The 12,733-nt window shown below is 45.1% G+C and overlaps 1 protein-coding gene across 2 annotated transcripts in view; it reads left to right on the forward strand.

The window, feature by feature from the left end:
* The window catches only part of LRP1 (LDL receptor related protein 1), a 1,300,039-nt gene that overhangs the window by 637,618 nt on the left and 649,688 nt on the right, over nucleotides 1-12,733 (forward strand). For both annotated transcript variants that reach the window (XM_069653565.1, XM_069653566.1), the window contains exons 25-27: nucleotides 6,000-6,204; nucleotides 9,280-9,444; nucleotides 9,814-10,058. In XM_069653565.1, coding sequence (XP_069509666.1) covers nucleotides 6,000-6,204; nucleotides 9,280-9,444; nucleotides 9,814-10,058 — 615 coding nt within the window. The remainder of the gene's footprint in view (nucleotides 1-5,999; nucleotides 6,205-9,279; nucleotides 9,445-9,813; nucleotides 10,059-12,733) is intronic.

Below are 12,733 nucleotides of genomic sequence, written 5' to 3' on the forward strand. Positions count from 1 at the left end.
TTTGATCTATATATCTCTATATCTCTTCTAGGCACTGATGAACGTCAGGCAGGGTGAGTAGCACTCATCGCATCCATAGAGTAAAGGGATCCGAACACCAAAATAGTGGTAAAATACACATCTTTATTAGTGCCTTGCAAGATGGCACAAAAGTTAAAAGGCCATCAAAATATGGCACTCCCAAAGTGCATAGTAAAAGCGCGTGTTGGGAATGTTAACGCGTTTCACGGCTCTACTTGCCGCTTGATCACAACCTTCTTTTCTTGAATAATTTATTTCTAAAGGACCGATGCTGACTGTATATAGGTTTATAATGGAATTGGCCCTACAAAAATAAATTATATATATAATTTTTTTTTTTTAGGCCCAATTCCATTATAAACCTATATACAGTCAGCATCGGTCCTTTAGAAATAAATTATTCAACAAAAGAAGGTAAGTAAGTGATGTAGTAGAATGGAACCAAGTCACAAGAAATGTGCTCTAGCTTCAGACGTCCAATCCCTGTGAAGAGTGGGGCCTTGTGCCCAAAAGTCACAAAGCTTATCCACAGAAAGTGTCTTAAGTAGGTATGGTTATTGTGTTGGTGAATGTTCTACAGCAGATGAGCAACAAAGTTGCTGGTAAGTAAAATTAGGTTTCTATGTTTCAGGTACAGTTGCTTTTAGATGTGAAGATCAAAGTGTTGGAATGGAATAACCAAAGTTTATTCTAATGAGAATTGGGGGACGGGGTTGGGATGTGGGGGTGAACAAATGCTATGGGTTTACTTAACCACCTGACTCAGACTTTCCCAGATGACTAGATGGTTGACTGTGGGCCGCTGGAGGAAGGTTTTCCTTCCATTTGATCCAATGAGAGTTGCTGCGAGTGCAAGGATTGTTATGCTCTTTCCAGGAGCAGAGCACAACGCTTGGGGATGGAGACCTGCATAAAGCACCTATTCAGACTTTCAGGGCACCTCACCAGATGGGGGAAGGGACGACGGGGGGGTGGGAGAGGCGAGTTCCAGCGATGGCAACCGCACACAGGCAATGGCAGGTGTCTGTCCTGGCACGGTTAAAGACCTTCAGAGCAGGATCTGTTAGGGGAGTTTTCCTTTAAGTCCACTTGTGGTAAGACTTTATAAAACTATGCCTTGACATACAGGTCCCCAACACATAGTAGAAGCCTGTACTACCCAAAGGATCTTGATATAATGGCAGGGCAGCCAGGCTAATCATAGGAGGAAGATGTGAGCTGTAGGTAAGTACACTGAACCCAGTAAATACAATAGTCAAAAGAAACACTTGCATGTAAAATGTTATATTAAAATATACATTTATTATATTTACATAAGTAAGTTAGATAAATACTTAATTCACTTAACGCCTGGTGGATCATGGTGGTGTCAGAGCAGTCCTTTTGTTAGATCTTTCTGCTGCTTTTGACACGGTTGACCATCTCACCCTGATCTCCCGTCTTTCCTCGGTGCGTCTTTCTGGCGAAGTTCTAGGATGGTTCACGGCCTTCCTGGCCGATCGCTCTATCGGTCTACCTTTCTCCTTTTCGGTCTAAACCTGCATTGCTCTATTGCATTGATATTTATATCAGGCTCCTTCTGCTTATCTTGTCCCATGGGTTCCAATACTATTCCTATGCTGCTATCACACAAATCTAGGTCTGCCTAGATCTCACCAGATCTGATACGACGGCACTGCTTAGGTGGTGTCTGGAGGACTTGGTTCATGGATGGCGACCAACTGGTTAAAGTTAAATGGCAACAAGACCAAGGTTCTGGTTGTTGGTACACCTCTCCTCTCCTTTTTTGGACTGCTGATTTTTGGCCTATATCTCTTGGTCCTTTCCCCTTGCCGTCACCCTCTGTGAGGAATTTGAGCGTTAAAATCACCTCATCCCTCTCCATGGACGGCTGCTGTTTGCAAGACCGGCCACTTCAAGCTTCGCATTCCTTCGGAAGGTTCTTCCTTTTATTCCGGGTAAATGTCAGGCCCCTGTGGTGGCTGCGTTTGTTTTGAGTGCGGTAGATTATTGCAACGCACTCTATTTAGCTCAGCCTCGTTTTCTTACTAATCAGCTTCAACTTCTTCAAAATGCAGCGGCCAGATCCATTCTGCATCCTCTGTTTGCAGCCCATATGTCTCCTGTTGAGACAATTATTTGTTGGGGGCAGAATATTTACAGGCTAATTTTCTGTGCTACATTCCTGCCCGCTGTCTTCGATCCCAGCCCGCTCTTCGAGTTCTGGTTCCTCGTATCAAACTCTCCCGCATGGGTGGCACTGCCTTTTCGGTGGCTGCTGGCAAGGCCTGGAACGCTCTTCCCCCCCCTCTCTCTCTCTGTGTGATGGCAGACCACCTCACCTTCCGTCGGTTATTGAAAACTTTTTTATTCTAAACCCTCTAAAGGAAATACTGTTGTCTCCTGCTTCTAGCGCCAAGGTGCCTTCAGGGCGAACGTGTGCTTAACAAGTACATGCAACATAACAGAACATAACACAGATGGGAATTCTTAATACTTTTCAAAGTGCATTTCTTTAATGGTGGTTTCTCACGGTTACAATTATTTGACACTAATGACAGCTCTACCGTATTATTGGTACTACTGCATAGTCGCGGTACTTCACATATATAAGGTAATTGTATTTTGTTAGCAAGACCACATAAGATAAAGTCCTTTAGGAAGTAAAAAGGTTGGTTAATCACACTGCAGCAGAGCTTAACGTTTTAGAGACAATTTTCAGACAAACTATTGCTTTCCAAGTCCCATCCCTAACTCCAAAAGATTCAGTCTAGGAGTAGATCCAAAGTCTTAAGAAGTAGAACAGCAAACATTCCTAGGGATACTTTCAGTCTCTATGATAAGTTATTCAGCAATACAACACAACAAGGGAACCCTGAAAAAGGACTCACTTAAGGGACATTAGCTGGTAAGCTTGGGTTCGAGGTAGAGTGCACACCCTGGACACATTTTCATGCACTCCAGTCACTCTGCAGCAACATTTCGGTTCAAGGTAAGTTATAGCTTTCACCCTACAGTACCTTGGGTTAGAAGAAATGCTTGTAGCTGGAGTCTCCTGTGTGCATTGGCGACAGACCCGGTCTCCTGATTCCTCTGTTTGGTGATAAAAGGAAGGACTCTAAATGCGATGTCTCAGCAGCAGTCTCGAGAGAGGACTCTTGCCATGGATTTCTTAATTTCCCCTTGGATGGTCTGTGGGTTCTGGCGCCTTTATACAAAGGACAGTATTCGCCCAGTCTATCTTCTTCACTTCTGAAGTCCTGCATTTTGGTGAGGGGACTTTGATGAATCGTATCGTGCCTCTGGAGGTCCAACTGGAGCTCCCCAATGTTCTGGACGGATTCGGCCTTGCAAAGACTTTGAACTGGAAATGGGTCAGAGGTCTCCTGGTATTCTTGGTCTGTGGTTCTGGAGAGGGGAGAGGCACAGCACCTTGGGAAATAGCTCAATTTGTAGTTTCTCAGGTCTGGTTGGTCCCACCAGCCAAAGGGACGATGTCTTCCTCTTCGGAGCTTTTCTGTCGATCGGAGAATGGGGTCAGTACAGTTATGATAGGTTCAGTGATTGGAAAGGTCTGCAAGCGTCTCTGGTCGTCTTCAGCTTCGGTTCTTCTGTTTCAGTGGTCCTGTTCAAGTGGACAACATGCCTTTTACCTCCCGAACCTCGGCTTTTATTTAGTTTTCCCACACTCCTCTGCAAACTCTCTCCACAGTTTACAGAAAGGGGTGGGTGGCTGTCCAATCAGGACAGCCAGCCCTCCAGTGGTAACTGGTTCCATTCAGGCACTCTGGCAAACAAAGGGCAGGGGAGTGAATAACTCCTCCTCAATTCTTGCCTGCCCAGACGCACTGGAGCCTAGGCAGGGACACACCTAGGGTTTCCGCCAAAGGTAAAACACACATAGCCCTTCTACCATTCTGGAAGGAGGAAGACTAACAAAGAACATCCACGATTAAAATGGTGAAAAAAGAAAGGAGCCACCATGTTAGAACATAGGTGACCCAATTGTGTAAATAGAGTATGTGGTAAACAATACCAAAATAGTTGGTATAACAGGTCCACTGCCACCAGCCATAACTATAGGGTTGTCTATGTGACTAAAAAGCCACAGGGGCAGAGATAAGGGGCATACTGGGTATCCTCTTAGCACTCCACATAAGGTGGTGTGCTAATCTCTCATAGTATAACGTTTTTGGAAGGATAGAAAGCATCCCTCTGTCCTTACTTACAGTAGTAAGTAAGGATATAGAAAGAATCTCAGAGAACCCAAAGGATTTCCCAGCAACACTGCCCATAAGGAGCTGTGTGCCACAAAAGTTACACAGATGGATGCCTTAAAAGAGATATGGAGGAAAGTAGACTTCATAGTGACGGTAAAACAGAGAACGGAGTTCCAGATGACGGAGCCCCTAAGAATGATGAATGAGTGGAAAAAGACTCTCCTCATTCAGGACAGAAAGAAAAAGGTACAGAAGTCCAGCAGAAATAACTGTGGGCCTCACTGGGAGAGGGGATGAAGCATACAAAGTGTACATCTCCCTAACAAGCTAGACCTGCCACACACCTAGACTTTCAGTTATCACGGATGTGATATGGGACCAGACAGTCCCACCTCTTTAAGTAGGCCTTCACACAAAGGCATCACCAGCTCCCAAATGTTGCCATTTTCCCAGGCAAGTGGAGATAACCTTACATGGGATTTCCTGGCAAGGCAGGAAGAAGGCCAAACAACAATATGGCCAAAGAACTAGTGAAAATCTCGTTGCGTGGCCATTTTAGGGCACGGGCCACGTTCAGTAGCCGTACGTGGTAAATGTGAATGTGCACACAAGAAATAATGCAAACATTTTAAAAATGTTCCTTCCACCAGCTTGTCTTTAGGCACATATCAAAGTAACCAAAAATCCCAAATGTAAAAGACTAGGGTGATTGAAAAGCATCCCAATTGGACTGCATTGGACAATGCTATGTGCACTGTTAAAACGTTACCATGAAGGTAAAAAGACAAAAGGGAAACCTGGTTTCCTAGTATTGATAGTCTGAAGTACTGATCAGTCTCCCAATATCCTAATGAGCAAAAGGTGAAGGGAGTGAGGCTGAAGGCTTCACTTCCCTGGAATAGTCAGGACGGGATCAAAAATTAAAGAAAAATGTTTGAGGGTCCATAGAACTATGGAGGGAAGATTTCTAAAAGAAATCTTTAACAGGTGCTAGACATCTTTAGTAGTCATTTGTGGTAAAACAGCTCATTCTAAGCACATTTTAAATGTAACCAAAAGTATGTGACAGAAAATGTTATGGAAACACTCCTTTAGAGTGATGTGTTCAATTGAAACAATACAAGACATCTTCTCGGGGTACCCGTATAAAATTTAGTCGGAAAATTAACAAATGGAGAAATGATTGCCTGTTTTTTGCGAACATTTCTCCATTCTTGGGCACATTTCTTCAAAATATAGGGGTGGGGTACGGGAAACAGTTGAGGCGATTTGCAATATTTTCTCCATTCGAAATTCCACTGTACATCCCTTCTCAGTACTGATAGACTTATGGACGGATCAGTTTCCGCATAGGAATGCGGCAAAGGACAAAGGCCATAAAGTAGAAGTACCTCCAAAAAGTCAGGGCACTGTTCAAAGCAAAGACCAAGGGTGTCCTATAGAAGTCTATGGGAGGAAAGCAGGAAAAACATTTTTTTCGCAAGGGCCAAAAGCAAGGCAAAAAACACCCCTGTGCTAGAGGCCAAAGGACCACATACTCAAAAGGGTTGCAGTGACTGTGTTAGAAGATACTCATTGTCCCCAACTCTGGCATCAAGCCAGAGTTTGTGCCCTGCCTTGTTAGTGGTGCCAAGACCCACCCATGCGTGTACTTGGGCCCCCATTTCCTGCATGGTTACCCTGACATTTAAATGTGTTCCTCTTCTTAAAGCAGGAATTCTCAGACTATTAATGTTATTTGTCTCCTTTGTTTTACAGCCCTCACCAGTTTTGAAGTGGTTATTCAGTATGGGCTGGCCACTCCAGAGGGACTTGCTGTGGACTGGATTGCAGGCAACATTTACTGGGTCGAAAGCAACCTAGATCAGATTGAGGTGGCCAAGTTGGATGGCACAATGCGGACAACACTGCTTGCTGGCGACATAGAGCACCCTCGAGCCATTGCCCTGGATCCCCGAGATGGGTGTGTACAGGCATTTTTTGTTAATACTTTGTGGTCTGGCGTAAGCTGGGTAAGTTATTATTCTGGATCCTGGGGTAGATTTCTACTCACCTGCTCAGTAGCCTTTCTGCACATTAAGATTGGGGCAGAGCCCTATCTCTGGATTGGAAAAACTGTAAGATAGTGAATTATTATGAAAATGGAAAACAGTTATCTCAATTTGTATATTTTACCTGGTTAAAATCTCAAATATTCTTGCTGTAATAAATTGAAATGCAATTTCTTTTAAAAATGACCAGCTACCTATCGATAAACAGGGATGAGGGCAGAGGATTTTGGGAGAGAGACTAAGCTTCCTGGAGGGCTTGATTCAATTAAGAGTAGGAGTCTACACTTTCCCCTCTACCAGTATTTTGCTTCATTAACTAAGTACCCATCACCTAGTGTAACCCAGAAAGTGTACTAAAATCTGTAAAAAGCGGAAACCCCAATGGTGTATCAGGCCCCCCCTGCATTGTAGTGGGAACATTGCACTTCGTCATTAACTTCACATTTAAATATTACACTTCGGAATGGTGATACGTGGCTTTTGTTTGACTTTTTATTTACAAAACTGGTCCAGTGCCATTGGCTAGAGAGGTTTGACGCTTGGCGAGTAAGAAATGGTGTGCTATGTATGTGGAGAACTGAAGGGGCGAGTGACTGTTAATGCTTGGATATTAGCTTGCAACTTGACATTTTTTTAACCCTGTTGTCCATTTACTCTTTAAAACATTAAAATTATTTAATGACGCTTTTGCAAATTTTCGAACTCAATTTTTAAAATGTTGCTATAGTTAAAATAAAATCACCATTCTTTGAATACACAATGTTAAAACATTGGTTTGTAAGTTGTGTGGTGTACATTTGTGTAGTCAACCCATAGTGCATTGCTGTGTGGCTCTGATCAGGAGGTGAACCTCCAATGATGGCTACTAGCTGGTGATGTTAAAGTGGGCCTTTTTAGCGTTAGTTGCCTATTCTACTGTGTTGCAACTACAAGGGTTTTTATCGTTGCTTTTTTTTTTCCAAACCCATCAAAATATTGATGGTGAATGATGGATATAGATCAACAGCCCAATGGATAATCAAGTATGAGGCTCTTACTCCCTAAAAACAGAAACACGCACCCAGCAAGAGTCCCCAGACACCCAGGAGCCAGCCCTCTTCTTACCCATTCACATGTCCACAGATAGGTTCAGATCAGTTGTACCAGAGGAGCCGTCCCAAGGAAGGACCTCTACTATTATAAATCCCTGTTCTGAAGAGGAAGTGTAAGGTAAACCTGCATCTTTTGTGCATGGCTTACAATAAGATATGATTTTGAATTGTGACGAATCCAGGAATTTCGTCCTTTCTCCTTAAGGGGCAGCCACCCCTTTTCAGACTAGGCAGGTGAGCCTGCTAAGCTTAACATCCCCCATGGGGACATGACAATTGGGATTCCACATGGGGTGACTACCCCTTAGTGGACAAGGAATCCCCTTACAGGGATTTTATTCATCCTGCCTCATGTGCAGATCCCCACCTGTTTGGGCTATATCGACATTACAAAGGATAATGGTGTGTGTGAACCTTTGGAAATGGTTGATAAGTTTTCTGACCCTTCAAGGAAACTATTATTCTGTGAACCACAGAAACAAGGAATTGTACAATCTTGTTACTACTTGAAATATCACACGCCAGCAAGACCGACACATGGAGAGAAATAAGGTTGTGCAGTGTGAACTGCAGGATGAGTCCCTCCCACAAGGTGGAGACAGCAAGCAGCCACACACAGCTGGCATGTGGCACTGAGAAACGCAGCATCCTGGGGAACGCTACCCTCTCCTACCTGATGCTGAGCCAGTAAGACGCTACCTCGACTGACGAGGAGGCACAACCACATCAGAAGTGGTTGTCTGGTGCCGGAAGTAGACTATGCTATGGACCCATGGAATACCGCAGAAACGCTGCTACGAGGGGCAAGGTAGACAGTGGTTCCCATCAGGAAGACGGAGAGGACCGGCCTGATGCCAAGCCAGGGGGAAAAGGGCTATATACCAGACGGGGGCGAGGAGGTTGAGAACCAAGAAATCCTAAGCTGGGGGTAGGAGACAAATCCCCCCCCAAGCTGAGTTGAAAGGGAACAAACCCCATGGAGGGAAATGAAACTGAATGACCCTAGACTGGGTGGGAACTATAATGCCGAATGGCGAAGTGAAAGGAGCCGTGCACCAAGAGGGTATGCGAGAGCCTGTACTAGTGACCGCTATCCAACCTACAGGGGAAAAAGACTCTTGCGCAGCAAACAGAGGAAGAATACCTTGTGAAACTGTAGCTGGAAAGAAGCCAGAAAGACATTTGGGTGGGGGTCAGAAACCAGCTACCATTATCTTGTCAGACACAAAACTTTACCAGCGCCTTCAGGGTAAAGCTTGTGTTAGCCCATTTGTGTTAATAGTAGGGACGGGCTTATGCTTTAATTAGGTTTGGACAGAGGACTGGTTTGTTGCCAGACATCCTAATGAGCACCCGTTATATTCTTTCTAGAACAGGGGTAACCCTGCTTGGGATGCAGGGATAGCAAAGGCTGTACACTTTTTTAATACATTTTTGCAAAGCCAACCTCTTGTCTGGCTCCAGAGTCTAATTTACCACAGAATACATTACACGCCTAAAAAATACCGCCATTGGGAATGTGAATCACTTGTTTTACTCACTAAAAAATCATTTCACATATCTTTGTAAAGTCGCCGTGAAAATACTGATTTTTAAAATCCTATCTGAGGCCCTGAATACAACATTAACTTTTAGAGGCACAGCAGATCACTTAATATTCTGTCGTTGTGCACTGGGAGGACTTTGTTGCCTGAAAGACCGCATGGGTGAAAGTGTAGTTTAACCATAGGAATTATAAAATTAGTTGCATTTGGCACACATTTGCTTCAATGAAGAGTTTGGTGGAGGGAGATGAGATTCCACTCATATCTAGTAGGTTTTTAATGGAGGCTGAATGCATGGAGCTGTCAATGACATTTTCTTTTTACTAAACCCTTTTGAATGTTCCTTCCCTAGAATCCTTTTCTGGACAGACTGGGATGCCAGCTTGCCTCGGATTGAAGCTGCCTCCATGAGTGGTGAAGGGCGCCGTACCATCCACAAAGAGACTGGCTCAGGTGGATGGCCCAATGGCTTGACGGTGGACTATCTGGAGCGGAGAATCCTTTGGATCGATGCCAGGTGAGACTTCCAGGTGCTCATTATTCCGGTCCATTCCAGCAGCCTGAGCACTCTAGAACATGAGGTGTCCTGGAAATGTGCAGAGTGGTGTGGGTGAACAGTACACAATGTAGGCCCTGCCTTTCTAGAATATGCTTAATGGCTGCAGAATTAAAATACAAATGGCCAATATAATATTGGATATTGGATTGTTTGTAACTTTTAAATGGTTGGAGATTAAAGAAGTGTCTTTGTATGTACTGTAGCCCACGAAGTGGGGAATGGTAGCTATTGGGTGCATGGAAGTCTTGAAGATGGTAGAACTATAGGAACACTTTATGTATTGGCACCCTTCCTTTGCCAAACAACCCTATGGTTTTCTAATTTTAGGTCTGATGCCATCTACTCTGCGCTGTATGATGGCTCTGGACATATTGAAGTCCTCCGTGGGCATGAGTACCTGTCGCACCCTTTTGCTGTCACGCTGTACGGTGGTGAGGTTTACTGGACAGACTGGAGAACCAACACACTTGCAAAAGCCAACAAGTGGACAGGCAACAATGTGACAGTGGTGCAGCGCACAAATACCCAACCCTTTGACCTGCAGGTGTACCACCCATCCCGACAGCCACATGGTAAGCAGCATGTTGATCACTGTATATGGCCTGGGTTAAGTGTGAATGAGTCTGACCATATATGGTGCACACTGTGAAATAAACCTCCTATTGGAGCTGTTGCTCAGATATGGTCAGAGAATGGCTGATTAAGCCAAGAGGAAGTGAGGTTGGAGTAGAGCTCTGAACCAGAGTTGGTTAGGTTCATTACCTGAGTGCCTCAAACACCAAGCATTCAGCCTCAAGTGTCGTCCACCTCGAGTGACTCATTTAAATGTATGGATTGCAAGAAGAAAGCTTTCACTTGAGGTTACGACCTAGCATGCACAGGAGGGGGTCTCGAAAGGATAGCTCAGGGGCGAACGTGCTCGCCTTGGAAGCAAGATGACACGGAGCAACATAGGTTCGATCCCCGGGTCAGTGCTTAGAAACCTCTGGTTATTAGGCGCGTTATAAATCACCAATTACAATTACAACTTTGCACGGTCATTGTGAATTAGCGTGTGAAATGGTATTCTGTCTGATATGGGAAGCTAGTGTAAGGTGGAGTGTGCCACAGAGATGTGATTTATTCCGGAGAGATGAATTCGTCTGAACTGCTGTGCTTTGAATGACTTGTAGTTGAAAAGAAAGTGGTAGGGCAAACTGCAAAGAGTCTTCGGACTGATGTTTTCAATGCACTTCCTGAAGACCTAAGGTAAAAGGATTACTTGATGACCTTAAAGTGATTGAAGACCCAACTCTTGTAGGTGTTTTTATATAGTTTGACCACTCTACATTGAATGCCATTTAGCAAAAATGCGTGCATTGCATGAAAATATTAAATCCGTTTCCAGAATCTTAATCCTGAGTACCTTCTATGATGAACGACAATGTCACCAGCAGGTCCCCGGGGGAAAATTACAGCAGCTCTGGTTTGGGTGTCTGGCCTTGATGGATGGAGGAGCTTTTGGCAATAGAAGACAGACTCAGTCACAGGGATGCCCAGCGGGCGATCTTTGTGGCACTTGGTTGTGGAGGCTTGATACAAGCAGCAACAGTTGTCACCCGGCAGACATCCTTCCTTCTCTCCGTCCTCGACTCTTCTGAGAGGACTTCTACAATCAGAATGGAATCTCTGTAGGCCCAAATAGATGCCCACGAGTTTGCAGCTGGAATCACACTGGACGAGACTATGCACAGCAGCAGTGCCAGAGGTCCCAGGGTATTTGGGTATTGCAGGCCTGGAAGATCGCAGCACTTTGTGGAATGGCTCAAACCGTAGCTGGCCTTGAGACTGATTAGGCCCAGCAGTCCAAGGGAGGAAGTCATCTGGTCTGGATCTTTCATGTCACACAGAAGAGAGGGCTGGAGCAGCAGTGGTCACTCAGTCGGCATTGGCTGCCACCGGATGTAGCTGCAGACGTCATATTTCTTCAGAATGGATCTTTCAGTGGTCGACTGTCTTCAGCAGCAAGACCCCTCTCCTTTTGTGCAGGAACCCAGCCATTCGGCATGCATGCAACATTCAAACTTTGGGCGGTGGCTGTACCAAGGGGACAGCAAAGCACCCAGTCAGAACTGGATAAGCAGACATACTGGAGGACAACAGCCTGAGGAGTTTTGGTGTCCTCCCAGACACACAGACAATGTGGAAATGGCAGTTTCTATGTCCCTTTTCATTTGCAATTCCAGCGACTAAGCGCCTTACTTCCTTTCTCCTTTTTGTTTTTCTAGACTTCCTGTTTCTTCTCTTACATGCTGCGCACTGAGGCCCAGGGCCGAGTTGCGCCCTATAAAAGATATTTTACATTAACAAGACTTTTAGTTTCCCCACTGTATTGAATGTATTGCACAATTTAATTTTCCAAAGTATTGAGTGACTTTTATTTTCCCAAATGTATTTTCCTTGGTGTCGCCTATACTGTGTGTGTGGGGGTAAGTGGGGGGGGGGGAGGAGACTGTGAACCCAAGCCATGATCCATCAAAAAAACAGTTTTACCTGTTGCTCGGCTGCAGCCTGGAACCCCTTTCAACTCTTCCTCCCACTCACCCCACCATATTATTTCTATCTTTCCTTTGTCTTGGCATGAAGCCTCTCTGAACCCTGCAAACTAAGTTCCATTTGTGTCAGTCATGGGTGGGGGGCTCTAGAATGCTACTTCTCCTACACCCTGTAATTAGCCTGCCATCTTCAAGTTACCAAGCTAGCCCATGACCTATTGCACCTTTTCTGGGAACCTCCTCTGTTTCCCAGTCCAACAATTAATCTCCCCTTGGGGTCCCAACTGCCCTGCACTCTATAATTTAATCCCTCCATACCCTACAAGTAACCTCCCCTCGGGGCCCCAACTGCAAACACCCCTGACCTGAGAATTGCACAGAATATCTGAAAGTGTGTGCCCTGCTCTGCATCCCATCGCTCCTGGAAATGACAAAACTGTGTCCTGGCAACAACCAAACAGGGCTGGCCCTGGAGTGTTTTGAGCAACAGCTTTATATAAGCCTGTGCAGAGAGGACTAGCTCTTTGGTAGTTGGCGGTGGTGTGAGGTGGGCAGCAGAGCTCAGGAGGCCCCTTCCACAGGTACTGTTGTCTTGCCTCTCCTTCCTTCCACTCCTTTCCTACCCAACCACCTTTATTTTTCCAGGCTCCTGGCCTGTCTGTCTTGCCTCCCGCCCCATTTGTCGGTCTCTGCCTCCCTGTGTCTCTCTCTCT

The sequence above is a fragment of the Ambystoma mexicanum genome, chromosome 3q, assembly GCF_040938575.1.
Source record: "Ambystoma mexicanum isolate Mex_15411 chromosome 3q, UKY_AmexF1_1, whole genome shotgun sequence".
Classification (NCBI taxonomy): Eukaryota; Metazoa; Chordata; class Amphibia; order Caudata; family Ambystomatidae; genus Ambystoma; species Ambystoma mexicanum.